Source organism: Eptatretus burgeri, chromosome 10, assembly GCF_056783735.1.
Source record: "Eptatretus burgeri isolate ZD-2024b chromosome 10, Ebu_testis_v1, whole genome shotgun sequence".
Lineage (NCBI taxonomy): Eukaryota > Metazoa > Chordata > Myxini > Myxiniformes > Myxinidae > Eptatretus > Eptatretus burgeri.
In genome coordinates, this window is record NC_140970.1 from 90,948,344 (window position 1) to 90,970,165 (window position 21,822).

Genomic DNA, 21,822 nt, shown 5'->3' on the forward strand with positions numbered 1-21,822 from the left:
TCAGTCTCTCCCACAAGGAGAACCCGGGCATATATGAAATGGTTTGCCCTTGTCATAAAGGTGGGTGGCAAAGCCCTGAAGTGATCAGACCCTGAGGACATTTTGATAGATTTATTTTATCATTTTGACAAGAGGTAACATATTTTCACGATTTCTTTTGCCTGTCAAGATCATTATCATTGGGTGAAACTGCATTAATGATCTTTTGAACAGATAAAACGTAATTACAGAAGAAGAATGTGAACATTGCAATGCTTGCCAGTACTTATTACACAATTTATTTAAGTGTAAAGCGAAAGTATCTGCTGTGGGTACCTGCTGGTCTTCTGTAATATTGAGGTATGCAAGGTGCTAAGGCATGTACTTGGGCAGACACAAGTGCTTGGAGAGAACCCTCAAGGCTCAACCTGTGGGATGGACTTCTTTGACAGTTTATGTTCTGTATCCCATTGATAGACCGGATCCGGATGAGAATCTGAATCTTCACCAAAATCAAATCAGTTCGTCCTTGTCACCTGCCCAACCTGTCCACCAAATCTCGTCCAAATCCGTCCATTATGTTTTGAGACCCTGTGCCATATCCTTTTTGGCCCGATCACTCAATAATGAAGAATCACTTTGAAAATCCTCCTTTTGGGATCCAGATCTTCACCAAAATCGAGTCAATTCATCTTTGTCACACAACCAACCCTGTCCACCAAGTTTTATGCAAATCCAACCAAAACTTTTTGAGATATCCTGCACACAGGTAGGCAGACAGATGGACGAAAACATAATCTCCATCCACCGTTGGTGGTGGAGCTAATAACCATGGAACAGCTAGCTACAAGATAACTGCCCAGTTCAGCCAGTATGTCCAATGCTCTCTCAACTGACCAAGCATGTACTACTTAGTGATTGCATACAACAATGTGTACTGTGAGACCCTTTTCAGCATGGTGCACAAAATCACCGCTGAAATGAGGAGCCAGTTAGGAAGCGGTAAAGGTCTTGCCTGTGCCATTGTGTACCAGGACTGTCAAGGAACACTGTGTGTGGCTTGTTGGCTACGAAGATCAATATTTTTAAGTCTCATGAGTGGAGGAGGCCAGTGGGCCGACCACGTGCCTCGTGGTTGCAGCAGGTTGACCATCATCTCAAGGAGATGGGGATGGGCCTGGCATCTGCCTGGGGGATGGCCAGACAGAGGCCCCTGGAGTACCGGCGGAAAGTGGACGCAGCGACGCGCTGTTCTGGCACATGCTCCCATACCTGACCCTGACCTGATGCATCATACCTAACTTGGAAACCATCCGATGAACTGTCGAAATTCTAATTTGGTTGTTTTGTTGCTGAGATGATGTGAAATGACCATTTCACATTGTTTGGTCACAACATTTCTGGGAGGGTACAGGGAGCGGTATGCATGTCTTTGGATATAGGGTGTGTCCAGAAGAGGGTCGCAGCTAATGATCAAGCCCTAAAGCTTTGAAAGACTACAACTTGCTCCAGTGGTGGATTGTGCAAATAGATATGTAGGTTCTTTTGATGATTTTCCTGGTTTGAAAGACATATTCCAAGTGCGAGTCCAGTATCTGATCCTTTCCGGGTCAGCAGAGAATGAAGCGGCTGCTGCTGACCTGTCAGTGAGATGTACAATTGTGTAATGTGGAGTTATCTTTAAAAAAAGAAAAGAGGATTTTTTCCAAAGCATCACAGAGATCATTAATATAGATGAGGAGCAGGAATACACCCAGGTAGCTGCCTTGGGGCACTGCATGGAGCCTTGACTGGAAGAGGAGACGAGAGGATTATATTGATTTGAGAACTAAACACTGACTGTGTGAGGTGAGGAAGTCACCCTGCCAGGAAAGAAGGTTGCCTTCTATTCCACAGGAAGAAAGCTTGGAAAGCAGAGCAGAGTGCCAGACAATGGTGAATGCCCGACATATCTACAGATACAGCCTTGACCTTTCGGTTAATTCAGAGCCTCATCCATTGTTGAGATAGAGAGAAGATGAAGCAGCAGCAGGTCCAAAGTTGAGTGGCTAGGAAGGGATCCACACTAAAGGTCAAAGATCAGGTCATTTGATAACACGAAGGACTTTATGTCAGCTACAATGATAGATTCCATGACTTTGCTTTTGATTGGAAGTAAAATAACTGGCCTATAATTGGGAGCATCTGTTTTTGCACCCTTGATGTGTGTTGAAGTAATGCTGGCTGTCTTTCAAGCAGATAGGAGGTGACCTCTAATCTATAGAACAGACAAAAGATAAAAGTGAGATCAGCAAAGCAGGATTTCATAACCACTGGTGCTCATTCCATCTGGTCCTGTCATAAATGTAGAGTCACAGCCAAGGCAGAACTTTCTCAACCTTGTCGGATGTATGAATGTCAGTGGGTACGAAGGGAGACAGAGACCGAGTTAAAACAACCTTGTTTAGAGCGGAGTCAGCTCTGATGTAATTTGAAGTTGGGGAGGTATCGAGGAAGAGTACGCATCAGAGACAAACTTAACAAGGTGCCACAAGGTCTTTGAAGGAGACGGGCAGGTTGGAGATTGGTGTGAAAGTTTGATTGATTGTATTTTCTGGCTTGCCTGGGATGGACACATGTTGCAAGCCTTTCAGAATGACCAAAGCTTGTCCCCTGGTCGTGTTAGCTTTCCACAATGACAAAGCAAGCTGCTCGATGGACACTGCCTCGACATACAATTCAGTTCACCATGGCTTAGACTTAGAGATTGGACATGAGAGCAAGTTGTTTTATTCAATTTTTTTTGTGATGCGATGTGTGCTCAGTGCTCATGAATCGATGCAGACTTGAGAAAGTTTCAATATTTTATTTTATAACAGTCACTTTCAATCAGCCTTTGGTTAATGTTACACTCTGGATGGTGACAAATGGTTCATCCAGTAAGTAGCAAGGCTGCCAGCACTATCGGGAAACACTCAAATTTTCTCCCAGAATTGCTTGCGCTGGTGTCATCATGGAATGAAAGTTTGAGGCCTCATCTTTACATTAAATTTGCCTTGAATTTTACTTGGTGGATTGGGGGAGGGGGGGGGGAGGGAGGTGATATCAATGGCCCAAGTTAAACAGTGTCCAATAGTGCTGTGGAAGCAATTGTCCTCCCTCTGTATCTGGCATGATAGCCTTCATGAATGGATGTGTACGTAAGGTATGATGACTCCATTGGCGAGGTCTTCAATAGCTTTTCTCAGCTGTAACACAATGACGACAACGACTGATATTTGCATTAAAATACCTCTAGATTATTATAGTGTTTTAGTGACAAAACAAAATAATTTGAAGAAGAAAAAGAAGAAGAAATCTTCAAAAGCCACAGTCAGGAGAAGTATGGTTGAGATGGCTGGGGTCACATACATTGATGGCATACGAAGTAAGGATTGATACTTTGCCTGAAACAGTTGTAAGGAAGTGCCTAATCATTCTATATGGTGATGTCTTCCAAAAAAAAAAAAAAAGTTGGATGCTCCCCTATCTAAATGTGGTGGTGATCAGTTAACTGTATGCGCGATCAACTTACCTCTCGAAGAGTCACAACCCCCCTCAACTGACCACTTGAGGTCACAAACAACTGTTGGAGACCTAACAGCTCAAACATCCTATGAGCCTGTGGAAAGTCAAACATATTTGTTGATAAAGTTGAGATGTTCCATGTCTGTTCAAAACTGGGTCATGGCCTATGTATTGTGTCGTTTTATTGGTGTGGGAAGCACTATTTACCAAATGAATAAGGTAGGTGTAAAAGGTGATTGGATGAATAAAAAAAATATTTCAGAATCTTTACTTGAGTGATTTACAGAGGTTCTGTGAAACGTACATGACAGACTGTACCTGGTACAAAGAGCTTTTAGGAGACAACTGGGCGGTGATCGGTTCAATATGGCACCAGTCCGATAAACCACTGGAAGTCAGAGACTCTGGCTGGGCACAAAGGGTAGCATGTGATAGTGACAGTTGTTGAATGAGCCTTGCTCTAACCATGTTTAACTGATTGTTTTTCCAGGCAGCATATGAGAAGATGTGCAGGATTTGTTTTTTTTATACATGGTCTTGGCTCGTGAAAGAGCTTGGACACAGAACAGATCAGGGCACAACATAACAAACGGAACAGCAGAAGAAAGGGGGAAATGTCAATAGTCTGGTGGAGGGAGAAGGTAGATGAAGACAGAGAAGTTAAACGACAAACGATGCAGATAACGATAAGGGTTAGGGGAGAACGCAAGGAGTGGAAAAGATGGACACATAAACAAAATTTTGGGAGGGTTGGGGGTGGTTTAACGGGGTGTGGAAAAGATCATGACTTTGGATGGTGGTGAACAGCTGTCTTGAAGACCGAGAGAAAAGAATGAGATTTTAGAGAGTGTGGGAAAAGAGAGGAATAAATGAATGAAGGTGAGCAGTGGTTCTGGATTTTGGCAGTTTCACCAGGAGGAGGCTACTGGTGGACCGCGTGCATCTTGCAGGTACTTTGGGGGGACAGAGCATGGAGAGGGCAGAGGTTGCAAGACCAGAAATGAGGCGGAAGAAGATAGAGACCATCGACCTGTCAGCGATGGTGACGCACCGGGCCCATTGACTCAGCTTCATCGTGAGAGATTCCAATGATATTCAAAGTCTTGGTTTCCACGGTGATGATCTGCGCAAGATGTGAGACTCAAATTTGGCAAGCATGCCAAACCAGAATCACCCGATCATTTCATTTCATGTGCAGCCTTCGGCTACTGGGTGGCATCATTGGCTGAGTGTGCGGCTCTGTCACTGATGCAGTGCCTCCTACAGGTTAGAACAGGAATTTGGAATTTGGCACGAGTTCTGGCAATAGTTTGCAAAGTCTTCATGAAGGACACCGTGATCTCTTTAATTTCCACCAACTAATGCTGGCAAACCGGACGCCCAGTTTAACGTACACCAAGGGACGGGCACAGATTGTTGCCTAAACCTGCCTGTAAGACACCAGGATGACAGTTTGTAGCTGGGTCAGGATTCAAACTCGGACTAGACGGCTCAGAGTGTGCATAACTCTCTGCCATCCTGCCAACCTGGAATCATCTTATGCAAACACATAATGCTGAATAGATACTGTAGTTAAATGTGTGAACAAGTTGTGCCTATAGAACCCAAAGTTTGCTTTGACATTTCTCCCATCCAGGTCTGACACATGAAAGGTGCCAGTGCTGTTCGCCAACAAGCAAACTATGGCCTGCTCTTTTGCTTCGACGAAGGGTTAATGCCCAAAGGGTCAGCTTCTCCTTTTCTCCCATGGCAGTTAGCATACCTCAATCAACGCCTTGTTGATTTAATCCGTTGTTGTGCCTTAAAATCATCAACAATCCCTTGTCTCTAAATTTCCCAAAACCCATGCATTTTGTCTTGCTTTTTCCAGGGTTGTGAATTTATTACATATAATACAAATACATTAGTTTACCTCACATCAATTATGTGGACATTGGTAGATAGGTGAATTTTTTTAACAGTATCGGAATTAGGATTCGAACCTGTGGTCACCACATCATGATGAAAGTGCTCAGACGGGAATGGCAAAAACGACCAACCTGAGCTTTTGCGGTTTCAAAGGGGTGGTAAGAATAAATTATTTGTAATTCTCAGACTGGTTGCTCGGCACGAAGATGACAGCGAGTCTGTGACCAATCAGCCACATTTATTCGCAACCCCCATGCCAATTTAAAAAATATTGAGGACCGATGGTCCTATAGCTCATCTGGGTGGTTGCCAAAAAGTGGAGTGACAGATGGATCATGGTAAAAATAAGAGCTGGATTTGGAATGTACACATTTTACGTCAGGTAGTATTGACCTGTTGACGATTAGCTTTAGTTTTTGAGATATTGTCCACTTCCGGTATGATGATGTCACTTCCTGTTGTGTCAAAATTAGCCCTATTTGATAAGGTGCAACTCCAAGGTGTCTGTAATTCATATTTTTCTAAATAATTCCCACAATGTATTATGACATCAATGGTGGCCGTATTGTATTTCGGATCATCTTTTAATCAAACTTTTCTATAGGTAGTCAATCATATTGTTATGGTTGTGGAAATTCACAGAACACCAGTCACGTTCCCCAGAGGTCAGTTATTTCGGTAAGTGTGTTCCAGGTTAGATTTCCCCACCGATGTATAAAGGGAATTATTCGTGTGCCGGGCTGTGCATCTTTGAGTTAGCCGTTATTCTTTCTCTATCTTTTATTTTAACAATAACAACAACAACAATAACAACAATAACAACAACAATAACAACAACAACAACTCAACGAACACGTCCGTGTGAAACTGGTGATTTCAACCGCGTCCGCGTTTGATGGCGATTTCCACCACATCCGCATTTGTTCGGGGCGGATCCAGCCTGGGTGAAGGTTCAAAGGTGAAAAGGGGGAGGGCGCTGATTTCAGGTGGCAAAGCCCACCGCGGCCCTTCCCCTTGGGGCTATAAAGGGCCGCGTTCGCTCGCCAACAAGGCGTTGTTGTTGTATTGGTTGGGTTGGAGAGCGGTTAGTTGAGAGCCGTTGGAGAGACGCCGAGTCACCGGCAGGAGTTGAGCCGTTGAAGTTTGGAGTGTTAGCTGGGTTGGAGAGCGGTTAGTTGAGAGCCGTTGGAGAGATGCCGAGCCACCGGCAGGAGTTGAGCCGTTGGAGTTCGGAGTGGAAGGGTTGGAGAGCCTATGGGAGCTGGCGAGAGCAGTGGAGTCCGTTTGCTGGAAGGTTCACCAGCAGGAAGCTGGGGTCGAGACCCGTTCGCTCCTCCAATGCGTCGTTGTCTAGGCCAGGCCGCAGTGAAGGCCGGACGACTGAGAACCACCGTACAAGCTGCTCGTCAAGCCGCCCAAGCGACTGGTGCATTCGCGACGCACCGGGCTGAATGGAGACACCAGGGGTTGCCGTTAAAAGACCCATCGAGTCACCACAAGGGTGACGAGGTAACCTGCCCGGTCTCTCAGGGCCTATTCCAGTCATCCCGGCCCTGAGTGCATTAAAGGCTCACGAGCCCGGTTCTTTCTTTTTTGGGTTTTGCATGAAAGTCTGTGGCACCTTGTCTTTAAGTAGAAGTGTTGTTAAGTGCCTGTATGTACATTGCATAATAGACATCGGCTGTAGGCTTTTGCTCGTGTCTTGTGCCCGATTCCCCCATTGACTGCTTACGTGCTGGGTGAGAATAAATTACCCATGGTTTGAATGTCAACCCGCTCGTTGCGTCACTTTCTCCATTGACTGCCATGATGCGTTCGGGAAATTAGCTGGCTGATTACAAAGCCGATAAAATAATCTGGTCCAACGGGATCTGGCGAATTAAAACCGCTCGGCATTCACATACGGAACGAGCCGCTTAAGCGGCTCGCTTTCGTGCAGGCCCCGTCGAGGTATAAACTCCCGGAATTTCTGTCCGCGCGAATAGTTCTGTATATCGATAATTCGGCGATTGACCCTGTAGCGCGTGGACAGAATAGTTGGCTGGTTTATGGTGTATTAAAAACACCCGTAGCTGGATTTCGGTGTTTGTCCGGAAGCTACGACTAGATTGTCGGGTTTGGTGGACGTGCGGCCTGGATTGGGCTGAAAAGGTCGTGCGCACGCCGAACCGGCGGAAATCTATAACAATATATTTTAAGGTTCACATTAATTGGTTAAGCAGTTTCAGAGAAGATGTATTTGAAAGATTTTCCATTGATCAAATATGGCTGCCAGACGATGTGACCAATGATGTCATTGTTATCAAATTATATTTCTTCTGAGGAGCCGATCACATATAATGTAAAGTTTCGCATTGATCAGTTAAGCGGTTTCATCCAACAGGATTTTGCAAGGTTTTCCTTATGATCCAATGTGGCTGCCATACCACATGTCTAATGACGTCATTGTTAACAGATAATGTTTCCCATGGGAAGTCAATCACAAATTGAAAGTTTCGCATTGATGAGTTAAGTGGTTTCCGAGGGGATTTTAAAGGTTTTATTATAATCCAAAAAAGGCTGCTGCACCACGTGACTGATGATGTCATTGTTCACAGAACTGATGACGTCAATATAAACAAAATATATTTCCTTTGGGTTGTTGATCACAAATTTAAACTTTTGCATTGCTCAGTTAAGCAGTTTGAGAGAAGAAGATTGTTAAAGGTTTTCCTGTAATCCAAAATGGTGGCCAAACTAGATCGAAATTCATGTACTTTTGTGGCTTTTAAATCTCAGGATGACATACTTATAGGTGGATGGGTGGTGGGAAGATACAATGAACAAACTTGAGTTCCACCACACCAAAGATCATTTTAGCCAAGTTTGTTCACAATTCCATGAACAATTTTGGAGAAGAAGTTGTAAGTGTTTACGGACAGATAGACAGACTGACGAACGGACGAAGTCCCATCCCATAAGCTCAGCTGAACTATATTCCAGGTGAGCCTGCAAATCTGTAATCGATTGATGACCACTAAACATTGACATCTTATAACCTAACATACCTACATTTTCAATGCAATACAACTTTAACCCTTAGATGCATGAGTGCAAAAAGATATTGCAAGAAAACAGCCAATCTGGGTCATTTTTGACCCACTTATGCATCTAAGGGTTAAGAACACTCAAAATCCCTGCCGAGCCCAAACCAAAAGGTGGGGGTCATCATGTGCCCTATGGCACACTTTATAGCTTGCCGTTTGGCTGAAAAGTCAAGTCTGACCTTTTGCTTATGCAGGCGGATGAAGCACTCGGCAAGTTCCTTTCTCTTCACTGATCCCACCAGCATCAGGTTCTCTGTAAGCAACAGAAACACAGAAAGACATTGCTTCAATATCATGTAGCTCAATTTGACAGTTTTTTTTTTAATACACAAAGAGCCACCTGCAGAATTGACCACAGGGTACACTGAGCATCTGGCCGAGCAGAAAAGTTGATTCAGTTGTGCTTGACTTGCTCCACTTGGAAGGGGTACCACGTCCTTGTCCATAAAATATTCCACCAAGATCCCATGAGCTCTGTAACACACACACACACACACACACACACACACACACACACACACACACACACACACACACACACACACACACACACACACACACACACACACACACACACACACACACACACACACACACACACACACACACACGGTGTGAAACAGTTGTTAAGAGGAAAAATATATTTTCTTCATAATTTAAAGAATTTAATCTGAGCTATCACTGCTTTTCTTTGTTTTTTGTTTTCTCTATCAGAGAGTGCACGAGTACTCTCTATGTATGTAGCGATGGTGTGGAAATAAAAATGCTGGTGCCACCCGCTACATACAAAACAAGAAAAAGAGCAGAGATTGCAGACCCTCATCAGGACTTGTTTTGTGTGGTGTTTGTGGAGTTTTGTGTGGAATATTTTGTGTGGCGTTTGTGTACTGGTGTATTACATAATTAATAAGAAACATAACTCAAACTGCCACTTTATAACTGCTGGCAGTGATGACCGGTACCATGACGTCCCGCTTTGATGCAACCCCGCTTTGATCGGACACCTGACCCTGACCCATGACGTTTTAAAATTATTATTCATTATTCAATTGAATTTAGAATGGGGATTAAAATAAATTCAATTCAAATCAAATGGAAGACCAAATAGGTTCAGTCCTGCATTGGAATAATCAGAAGGAACCCGAACAAGAAAAAAAGCAAAGATGAAGTCATCAGGAGGAGCCTGGATAAAAACATCAGGAGGAGCCACCCTCAAACCCATCCAGCCAAAACAAAGTGAGCCTTATTTAATAATAATAATAATAATTAAAAAAAATAAAAAAATAACCCATATCAAAAAAGTATATAATTCTGTCTGCCAGACCAGTGTCCAATCAAGTTGAAATTTAAAACGTGTTCTCCATCACTACGAGATCATAAATGTGAAGTTTCACATCGATTGATTAAGCGGTTCCAGAGAAAACATTTTTTTAATATTTTTTCTTCAATCCAATATGGCTGCCAAACCATGTGACCTATCGATTATTCCTTAACAAACTTGTACACCCATGTAGTGCAGCAGATAACTGCAAAAATACTTCGGTTTGTGATGCAAGCATGAAATTTGGCACAAATACTCTTTGAGGTCCACTTTTTTCAAAAAAGGCGCTGGCCATGCAAAATTCCAAGATGGCGACCATTTTTCAAGATGGCCGCCATATGCACAGAAAAATCCTCTTCTGCAGCTAAATATATGAAACAAAACAAAACATTAAGGGTGTGTGGTGAATTGAAAGTCGTGACGTGTGATCACATGTCGCACGGCTCGAGCACGGAATAGATAAAGCCAAGATTCCGCGCGGACGGGGTGATTGTCCCAGGGGCATTGTCATTTACGGTAGCGGCTCACTTGGTGCTCGTTGAATGGTGAGAATTGAGAGTATATCGAACTCCGTGCTTATACTGATTTATTTTGCGGTGATTAGTTGCACGTGTATACATTACTGCTTATGTACTCCTTGCTGCACCTGTATTGCCTGATGTGCCCATAGAAGCGGCTTCAATCAAATGGAATAAAGCCTACACTCTGAAGGTTCTTCTCTCGCTTTCATTTCAATCTATTCCATTTGGTTTTCTCGGCTCTCTCAACCAACGATGGACAAGATCTACAAACCAGAGAGGTTCGACGCAGACCCAAACGCGACTGACTCTGAAATGAAATGGTCGCATTGGTTCCGTTCCTTCTCACACTATCTGACCATCATCGAAGAGGCAGCCGACAAATTGGCCGCCCTTGTGAATCATGTCTCGCCCAGCGTATACAGGCTCTTCTCGGAGTGTGACACCTACGATGCAGTGATCGACGTGCTGCAGGCGCTCTACGTGAAGCGCAAGAATGAGGTGTACATACGACATATTCTCATCACACGCAAGCAAGCAGCCGGGGAGACCATCGATCAGTTCCTGCAAGCTCTGAGACAGCTGGGAAAAGACGGCAGCTTCCGGGCCGTATCCGCCGAGGAACACCGAGATGAAGCGACCCGAGAGGCGTTAATCCACGGGCTCAGGTCAGCCCACATACGGCAACGCTTACTGGAGAAAGCGCAACCCACTCTTGAAAAGGTAGTCGACCAGGCTCGAGCGATGGATACGGCTCAGCAGCAATCTCAGTCATTTGGGACACCGATGCTGCTAATGAACGCCGCTACGGTGGAAACTCAAGGAACCCCACAGGGCACCCCTGACACAGAGAATGGAAGATCCACCCGACAGACAATACGGTATGCATGGCCGCCACATCACTACAGTCCCGCGTACGAGGGTACTGCAATGTTGAATTGGACGTAAAAGGGTACACGCATCGGGATGTAAGGGTACTGGTGCTTCGTGATTTATGCGCAGACGTAATTCTTGGTCATAATGTCCTCAAGCAGCACACGAGCGTCGAAATACCCTTTGGAGGAAGCAAACCTCGACTAATTTTAAATGCTTTGACCACCGCAGAGGTAACGTCCCCCCAGCTGTTTGCTAACTTGTCGCCGATCTGTAAACCGATAGCGATCAAATCGCGGCGATATACCACTGCTGATACGAACTTCATCGCTTCAGAGACCAAGCGATTACTGGAAGAAGGAATTATAGAACCGAGCGATTCGCCATGGCGCGCACAGGTGTTGGTCACCGCCAATCAGAATCATAAGAAACGAATGGTTGTCGATTACTCCCAAACGGTCAATCGTTTCACCCACCTCGATGCCTACCCTTTGCCGCGCATAGACGAGATGGTCGAACGCGTGGCCAATTATAAGATATTCAGCACCATCGATTTGCGAAGCGCCTATCATCAAATTCCCATCCGAGAGGAAGACAAACCTTACACCGCGTTCCAGGCAGGTAGACGCCTCTACCAATTTAAGAGGATCCCGTTCGGTGTCACGAATGGAGTAGCTTGCTTCCAAAGAGTTATGGACGACATCATCTCAGATGAAAACCTCAAAGACACTTTTGTTTACGTGGACAATGTCACAGTGTGCGGTAGGGATCAGGGGGAACATGATATGAATCTGGACAGATTCTTGAGCATTGCTAGAAAATATAATCTGACCCTCAACTACGAGAAATGCGTATTCTCGGCAAGGTCAATTGACCTTCTCGGCTACACAATAGCCGACGGCACGATTAAGCCTGATCCTGAACGATTGTGCCCACTTCGTGAGCTACCACCACCTCAGGACCTGCAGACAATGCGCCGGGTGATCGGCATGTTCGCTTACTATGCAAGATGGATTTCCCAATACTCCGAGAAAATACATCCCCTAGTGCATTGCAAAAACTTCCCACCAGATGCCGCTGTTGTAAAAGCTTTCCACAGCCTCAAAGATGATATCAGTAATTCCGTGGTATTATCGATCGATAGCTCGGTGCCCTTCATGGTGGAAACAGACGCTTCTGATCACGCGATCGCTGCTACGCTTAATCAGTCTGGGCGACCCGTCGCGTTCTTCTCGAGAACTCTCTCTGGAAGCGAGCAGAGACACTCGGCAATAGAGAAGGAAGCGTACGCTATTGTCGAAGCCCTACGTAAATGGAGACATTATTTACTGGGAAACCACTTCACGCTCGTCATGGACCAGCGATCCGTAGCATTCATGTTTGATGGGAAAAATAACGGGAAAATTAAGAATGAAAAAATTATGAGATGGCGGATAGACCTAGCCTGCTATTGTTACGACATAGTTTACCGGCCCGGGAGGGAAAACCCTGCTGCAGACACCTTCTCTCGGGTCTACTGTTCGGCGACAATCAGTCAGGCTTTGCAAGACCTCCATGTGTCTCTGTGCCACCCGGGGGTAACCAGAATGGCACATTTCGTGCGCAGACAAAACCTTCCCTATTCTATCGAAGATATTAAACAAATGAATGCTTCATGCCCTGTATGTGCTAAACTAAAACCCAGATTCTATGGCACGGCTTCTGGCAGGTTGATCAAGGCCACTTCTCCCTTCAAGAGACTAAACATTGACTTCAAAGGGCCCCTGCCGACCGAGGCAGACAACAAATACATATTCACTGTTGTTGATGAATATTCAAGGTTCCCTTTCGCATTTCCGTGCTCGGATATGACCTCGGGCACTGTCGTGAAATGTCTCTCTGACCTCTTCGCTATGTTTGGGAAACCTTCGTACATACATTCAGACAGAGGGCCGTGTTTCATGTCGGCCGGGCTAAAACAGTTCCTATTAGAGCACGGCATAGCAACTAGTCGAACGACGGGTTACAACCCATAGGGTAATGGGCAGGTGGAACGATATAATGGAGTTATTTGGAAAGCCGTAACTCTGGCGTTGAAATCGAGAGGACTGGGCCCCGAGCGGTGGGAGGTTACCCTTCTCGACGCTCTGAATTCCATACGCTCTTTGCTCTGCATGTCCACCAATGCAACTCCTCACGAACGAATGTTTACTCACCAGCGGCGTTATGTTGACGGCCAATCGGTGCCCAACTGGCTAACCCATCCCGGAACAGTGTTCATGAAACGCCCGGTACGACAAAGCAAGTATGAACCCATGGTGGAGGGGGTCGAACTCATCGATACTAATCCAGAGTATGCTCATGTCAGACTCCCTGATGGCAGGGAGACCACTGTGTCGGTTCGCCATTTGGCTCCCTCAGGTACTCCTCCCGCAGGTACACCACCATCTGGCACTCCTCCCTCTGACATCCCCTCCCCAGGTGTTCCCCCCCCCAGGAACTCCACCCGGGAACGGTGGCTACGGAGCTGCCGCGTTCCACCTGAGAGCGATCGAGGAGTCATCTCCGGCACGAGTCGAGGCTCACCAAGAGGATCGGAAGCCTCCCTCAAGTGAAACCGCCATTTACTCCTGGAGAGGTCGACGGATAATACCCCCTCACCGACTCAATCTGTAAAGGGGATTAGGTAAAGACGGATAATACCCCCTCGCCGACTCAATCTGTAAAGGGGATTACCGGCATCCTCGATGCTCATGCTCCTATATGCTCGTTACATCATATATCGATGCTCATTACCATGCTCCTACAACTCAAAATAATCCTCACTGCTTAGCATGTGTGCTTCTGTAGTTTAGATAGTTCGCGTTGCTTGAAATGTATACTCCTATAGCGCTGAAGCAATCATGGTGCGTTAGTTGGGCCTCTAGTTGCATTTTAAAGACGGGGAAAATGTGGTGAATTGAAGGACGTGACGTGTGATCACATGTCGTACGGCTCGAGCACGGAATAGATAAAGCTAAGATTCCGCGCGGACGGGGTGATTGTCCCAGGGGCATTGTCATTTACGGCGGCGGCTCACTTGGTGCTCGTTGAATGGTGAGAATTGAGAGTATATCGGACTCCGTGCTTATACTGATTAATTTTGCGGTGATTAGTTGCACGTGTATACCTTACTGCTTATGTACTCCTTGCTGCACCTGTATTCCCGGATGTGCCCGTAGAAGCGGCTTCAATCAAATGGAATAAAGCCTACACTCTGAAGGTTCTTCTCTCGCTTTCATTTCAGGGTGTAAACCAAAGTTTTTTTGTGTCTAAGATTTTAGCATGATTATTCTTTGTAATGTAACACCTCACAGCATGGTTGTAACAAAGATGGCATCCAAGATGTCTGCCGCAAAACCAAAACAATGCTCATATTTCAGGAAATAATAGACATAGACTCATAATTTTTGGATCTATACCTAGGTTTTTGGAATCAACTAATTAGGTGGACATGGTTTTACATTCCTATTTCCCATGCATACTGCTGAAACAAAGATGGGAGTCCAAGATGGCTGCTACAATACCTATAAATCATTGTTCACAAACTAGGGTTTGGAACAAAATCAAGATTTTTTTTAAGGTTTACTAACTTGACAGATATGGTTCAGATATGGACAGAAAAATTCTTCCCATTTTGCAAAGGGAAAATCAACCATGGACGGTTAGTCGTCATAGGAGATGCTGAGGCCATGCTCAAGCAGCATTTCTACCAGGCTTCTCTTCCTTGTTTTGGCAAAGATAGAGAGACCCATGTATACTGGGAATGGTGTTTCTCTGTCTTTGGAGTGTCTGTGTGTTGCTGCTCCCTCTTTGTATCGGGAATAGCAGTTATACTGCAGCAGCTGGGAAATGGCCTGGTCAGACTTTGAAGCCCCAAATCTCAGCTGTGATTTGATGTCTGCTCCATGTTCAACCATCCCGACGAATTGAAGGAGAATGGGTGGTATAGCATCTTTAACACAGCCTTCAGGAAATGTGCCATCAAATCTTGATTGATGGTCTAGTATGTGTCGTCTAAAGATTTTTGCAGCTTTAGCCATCACAAGTGCATCAGAATATTCAGATGCTTTTGATAGTGACAAAGCCACATCCTTCTGGAATGCTAAAAGCACACCTCTTCCCTTTTTGTGAGCTTCAAGCTCAGGTATTTCAGCCAATAATTTATCCTTTAATCTGGTGGTATTGACAGTGGGAGTATCAACAGCCAGTTGTGCCAGACGTTGTTGGTATAACTGGTAAATATCTGCAAGGGGGAAGACTGTGGGACCATCTGAATTCAGACTGGTTTCAACAATGTAATTCACCAATTCCGAAAGAACCAGTGGGTACACATCTGGTTCCTTCTTAGTTTGATGTGAGTCTTTCTCAAGACTTCTGAGATGGTATCTCTCCCTGTTGTACAGAGCAGTGAGACAGGCACGATGGTATTTTAGTTCCTGGGCAATGGCATCTCCACCACCCAGTTTTGCTCACAACGTGCCATCATTCAGTGTTTGAGCACACTCGTGCAGCCTCTTGTCCAAGTTCATGGTCATAACTTGCCGAAGGTCAGATTCAGGTGATGTCTTTTCACACATAATACATACTTGACCATCATGGCTAGTTCGTCGCTGCTTCACATGCCCTTCATCTGTTTCACTACCATGAGAGTCGGATCAACATTTCTTGGCACGATCGAGTTTAGTGTTATTAAATAACAACCGACAACTCATGTGGTACCTTGCCTCATTCCTTCTCAGCGTTGCCTCTATACCTCCACCCTCATTCAGTCTAGCTGGGTCTAAAATCAATGGGGGTGCACTGATTTCATTGAATAGAGTTATATTGGTCACTAGCATAGTATACCCATCATGTTCTGGGACATGATGGGTAGGAGGGGAAGTCAGGGCTTCATTCTTTTTGTCTTTTTGGCAAAGACAGCATCTAGTCCAGTCTGTTTGCCTCTTGGCTAAAATTGGATTCGCATCTGCCATTTTGATTAAGGCCGAGGGTTTATCCTTTTACCACCTTAATCAATGCACATTCCTGTATGGGATACGACGAGGTTCGGGTGACCTACACCTAGCCCGATCATTCATCCAGTGTCATTTAAGTCCCGTGTGATCTGTACACCATTTGGGTAACTACATGAGCAAGTCATGTATAGCTCCCTTACCCTTGGCTCAGCTCTCCCGCGCTGGGACACCCTGTCAATTCAGGCGCGGCCATCTAACTAAATCTAGTAACTACAAACTACTGTTCACTAGCTACTGGATATGGGGCTGTTAGACAGCATTTGGGATGCTAAACTATACTACAACTACTAGTCTATTACTACAGCATTAGTAAAGCTAGATCAGCTGACACTGAACCCCATGCTGAGTAACACAGCAGTGACGTCACCAGTGTGCCCTGGTTGTGCGCTGACATCACTCTATTATAATTATGCTAAGCTTTCCTCCACCCTCTAAAATGCAATCTGACAAAATAAGTAATAATTCTAATGAAATCCATTATCTTTATTACCTATTTGCTGACTTATAGTACTTAGTATTTCTATGTTTATTCATTGATGAGATATTTTTAAGTTTTACGGCGGCCATCTTGGACGCCATCTTTGTTGTGACAGGTAATTTTACAATATATGACAAACAAATGAACATTTATGCAATAAATCAGAAATAAAAGTATTTTACCACTAAATTTTGTGAAATGATAAATGATTATTACCAGCTTGATTTTTCTGGAGATACGGCTTTGCAGCCATCTTGAAAATGGCAGCCATTTTAATTTTCAGCAGGAGCAATATTTTTGCATAAAGAGTGATCCTTGGAGACTAGAGATCATTTATGTTAAATTTCATGCTTGCATCATAAGATATTCTGATGAAAATAAGAAAATATCTTCAGCACAGTTCCTGAAATATTAGGATTTATAGATTTTATGGCAGCCATCTTGGACGCCATCTTTGCTTTGACCATTTGATTATGTACTAGAGCCCAGACAACATTCCTATTAGATTCTTTGACCCCCTAAAACCTCGGTATACGCTCAAAATATTGTCTTTAATCCAAATACTTGCTTTAGGAATAATACTTTTCAATTTGGATGGCGGCCATCTTGGAAAATGGTCGCCATCTTGATTTTTTTTCGTGGCCAGTGCCATTTTTTTTTAACACAGTAGACCAAAGAGAGTATTTGTGCCAAATTTCATGCTTGCATCACAAACCCAAGTATTCTAGGGGTATTTTGCAGTTATCTGCTGCACTAATGGCTTAGGAAACACTTGTGTAAAGTTTCCACTCGATTTGTCTCGCTGTTCTGGAGAAGAAGATTTTTTTTATAGGTTTTGGGGTAAATCCAATATGGCTGCCAGACCATGTGACACTTGATCATCATTTTTATGAAAATCCTGTTCATACTTCAAGTTAATCACATGAAAATTGAGGATTTAAGAAATTTTGCCTATGTTGACCTTTTGCCTCATGTTGACCTCAAAAATAATTGGTGGTTAAATTCAGTGAGGTGATATGAAAATTTTGTTCAAATTTCAAGTCAATCGGATGAAAATTGAGGATTTTAGACAATTGGCATGTGTTGACTTTTTGACCTCAAAATCAACAGGTTTCTTGCTTATGATCAAGTCACTACCAGTACACCGGGTAGTGAAGTTTCATAAAGATCGGAGTGAAACTGTGACCTTTAGGTGATTGACATACAAACAAACAAAAAACAGACGTAACCAACTAATATACTTGGAAAGTCTTCAATTTCCACAAGTAACAAACAAACAGACAAACAGGGGTGAAAATGCAACCTCCTTCTTCCTTCGGTGGTGGAGATAAAAATGCAAAAGGATATCGGGATGTTCGTCCAAAAAATGTGTCGTACGATATAACTTTCTTTTCTCGGGACCATTATATTTAAAGAAAGATGTAGGGTCGTAGGGATGGTTTCACATGATCATTTTTTATTACCATCCCGACCTTGTTTACATACACTAGTGTCAACGGTTCAACTTACGATGAGCTCGTTGCGGCGGGAGGGTAAAATCCCACGATGTTCCAAACAGTTTTGACTCCTGTGGAGATGTTCCGAATTACGACAGACGCGCGCATTTGTGAGGAGAAACATGAGAATCTTAGCTCTTGTAAAACCAACCGGTTGATTTCCTTTAACCCAAAGAAAAAGAAAGAACCAGGAAATGGTGGCATCGCGGTGGGTTGAAGACGTGTGCTGATGACGGAGGGGCAGCCATGAGCAGGCGATTACGAGGGATGAGGAGGACGACGGGCAAGACGATGAACAGGCAGCAGGCAGGCGAACAAGCACAGGGTGAAGGCTGACAAACAGGACGATCTTCGAGGTCTCCTCACAATTCCTGTTCTCCTCCGAGCTCAATCCTCTCAGACCCTTTTTTCTCAGATACTTCTCTCAGTCTCCTTTTCCTCCTCAGTTCTCTTTCTCCTCACAACTCGCCGAACGTCCAAGATGTGCCCTACCGTCCGATTAGCTCCTCCGTCTTCTCCCGGGGCAGTGAAAAACTCCGCCCCCAGAGGCATGCCGAGCTCCGCCCCTCTCTTCCTCTCTTGCCAAGTCTTCCCAGCACCCTTGGTAGAGGTTTACATTAGGGTTACATGCACAATTTCCTTTACCACAATCCCCAACGAATTATTTCCACACACCACCCCCTGTATGGTGCACATTCAAACAAAACATTCCTTAAGCTGACGTGTCCCTACTTATTACATCGAGATGGGCAAACTACTCGTACATGCACCCATGCTGTGCTATAGCCTATACATTTCTATCTACTATGTGGTAATATCTAACCCCACCCCACTGCCCTCTCCCCCCCCCCCAAATGTAACAATACTTTTTGTAGTAACAGCTCTGCATCCTTTTTCATTTTTGTCTCGTGGTGCAGTGTCAGAGTGGTAAGGCCATTGGATTAGTGTCGTACCACAGGGATTCTGGGTTCAAATCTCACCGAGGACATGGATTGTAAGTAGAGTTACCTATTTTAACTTTCATATGAAAAAAAGAGGACACTCTGGAGAGGAACACCCTGAAAAAGAGGACACTCTTTTCAAGAGTTTTCTTTACGTATTGAGAAATCGTATCGACAGTCTCATGAGGTGTGTTCCAGACCTTGATTAATTTTGACTGTACACCGTCATCCTTCCAGTTGAAATACTTAATTACCCTCACCGAAGGAGAGGGTATTGCATTTGGGTCCGTTTGTTTGTTTGTCTGTCTATTTGTTTGTTTGTTTGTTCATCCGCAAAGAACTTTCGTATTTTTCTCCGCAACTCCTTGTCGTATTGAGACAAAATTGTCACCTTAGATGCGTCTACTCATGTAGAATGTTTTATTGATAATTATGACGTTATAAGTTATGTGGTGTTGCAGCCATATTGGAAAAACGTAAAAATTTGGACCTCTATCTCTTAAACTACACCAAGGAAAAAATTGAAACTTAGCACATGGCAAGTTCTCCTCATGTAGAATGAGTGTGATTTTTTTATGATGTCATAGGTGCTCTCCTTAAGACATCATCATTGTATATGAAGCGCCACGAGGAGGAGTGATGTAAGGGCCACATCGGCCATTTTGGAGTTAATGCCATATAGCACTATTTTAACCCTTCCCCTATCATCCGAGCCTATCATTATCATATCATTAAAATATCGCTTACATCACTCCTCCTCGCGGGGCCTCATATGTAGAACGCTACATGCGATCGGCATGAAAATTTTTGAGGGTCATCTTTGGATAAAACGGTTTACTATAATTTTTTTTGATGTTATTGGTCACGTGATTTGGCAGCCATATTGTAGTTTAAACAAACCTTTCAAAAATCTTCTTTGAAATGGCTGAACCAATCATCACTGCCAGCATTTATGAAGTGGCAGTTCTAATTGTGTCTCATTAATCACGTAACACACCAGTTCACAAACGCCACACAACGCACCACACAGAACAAGTCCTGATGAGGGTCTGCAATCGCTGATTGCTCTTTGTCTTGTTATTATCAGAAATATTGTGTTTGTCTGGGTCCACATGAGATTGTAAATCAATAACACCTTTATTTACCACTGAGATGTACGTACCAGCTCCACATCCAAAGCACTTGACTTCCCATTCTTCTTGACCATTTTGAAAGCAGGAGAATTTTGTCTTTGGTTCTGCAGTTAATTTACACTTTCATTTTGGGATTGTAAAGAGCTCTTGAAGAAAATCAAACAAATGTGCACGGTATTGGTATGGACTCAGAAAAAACACTGAATCATGGACTGAGCACCCCACTGGACTCTCTCTCTCTCTCTCTCTCTCTCTCTCTCTCTCTCTCTCTCTCTCTCTCTCTCTCTCTCTCTCTCTCTCTCTCTCTCTCTCTCTCTCTCTCTCACTCTCTCTCTCTCTCTCTCTCTCTCTGTCTGTCTGTCTCTCTCTCTCTCTCTCTCTCTCTCTCTCTCTCTCTCTCTCTCTCTCTCTCTCTCTCTCTCTCTCTCTCTCTCTCTCTCTCTCTCTCTCTCTCTCTCTCTCTCTCGTGAGTGTCGATGTTCGAACACATCCATTATGCCATGACGGAGTAGTACAGACTTGTCTCAAACTGTCCTGATCCAAACATTACAGAACCACATTTTATCACTGTAAGAAAGTGTAGAAAAAGGGTTTAACCATTTAAATAAAGTAAAAAGTATCCCAAATCTTTAAAGAGTATCCCAGAGAGAGTAAAAGTATTTAAAGAGAGAGGAAAAAGTATCCCAAACGGCCATGGGTCGCTGATGACTTCACGTGATTCGAAGGTTGTAAGCACATTAATAATCGTTGGGCAATTATTTTCTTACATTTGAAACTCAAAATATGATAAAATTAACTTTTAAGTCAAAACTTTTGTGAGTGATCGAAAATCAGTCCGGAAGTTACCAAAGATGCGATGACATCACGTTCTCCGAAAACTTCGTGAACATTCGGAAACAGCGTGTGAACGATGGCGAGATGCGAATCAGAGAGTGATCTCAGCGGCGATGAAATTGAGTGTTTTAATTCCGATATTGCCGAGGACGAGTCGGAGGATGATGGGAATTTATTCTATGGAGTTTCTGGCCCTGAGCCATATAAATTTGAGCCACTTGCAAGTGCAAGAAAACGGCCTATTTCATGTACAAGTGGCAGGACTGACTGCCAGCTCAGGGAGGAAGGAAACCTCCCGTGGAGCAGAAGGGTGAAAGCTCGCTTGATCTTGGTTTTCAGTACGAATACAGACCGTGAAAGCGTGGCCTCGCGATCCTTTTGACTTTTTGGGTTTTAAGCAAGAGGTGTCAGAAAAGTTACCACAGGGATAACTGGCTTGTGGTGGCCAAGCGTCAATAGAGACGTCGCTTTTTGATCCTTCAATGTCGGCTCTTCCTTTCATTGCGAAGCAGAATTCGCCAAGCGTTGGATTGTTCACCCACTAACAGGGAACGTGAGCTCGCAAGAATAAGGTAAGTTTGGTGCAATTTGAGCTTTTATTCGTCGAGTTATGAATGTTTCAAGTTGAGGGCGCCTGGCGCGTATGGCCGCGGGCGCCTTGGCTAGATCTAGG

General features: G+C 44.2%; 1 protein-coding gene across 12 annotated transcripts in view; it reads right to left on the reverse strand.

The window, feature by feature from the left end:
• Positions 1-21,822, reverse strand: part of LOC147019097 (chloride channel protein ClC-Kb-like) — a 106,485-nt gene that overhangs the window by 20,254 nt on the left and 64,409 nt on the right. For 6 of the 12 annotated variants that reach the window (XM_085899367.1, XM_085899369.1, XM_085899368.1 and 3 more), the window contains 6 exons: positions 8,860-8,993; positions 8,699-8,772; positions 4,577-4,648; positions 3,844-3,933; positions 3,533-3,619; positions 2,810-3,206 (listed from right to left, as the gene is read on the reverse strand). In XM_085899367.1, coding sequence (XP_085755493.1) covers positions 3,141-3,206; positions 3,533-3,619; positions 3,844-3,933; positions 4,577-4,648; positions 8,699-8,772; positions 8,860-8,993 — 523 coding nt within the window. In that variant the 3' untranslated portion in view covers positions 2,810-3,140. Of the gene's footprint in view, positions 1-2,809; positions 3,207-3,532; positions 3,620-3,843; positions 3,934-3,988; positions 6,881-8,698; positions 8,773-8,859; positions 8,994-21,822 lie in introns of those variants that run through there. The other 6 variants (XM_085899363.1, XR_015062630.1, XR_015062631.1 and 3 more) reach the window with 6 other exon arrangements.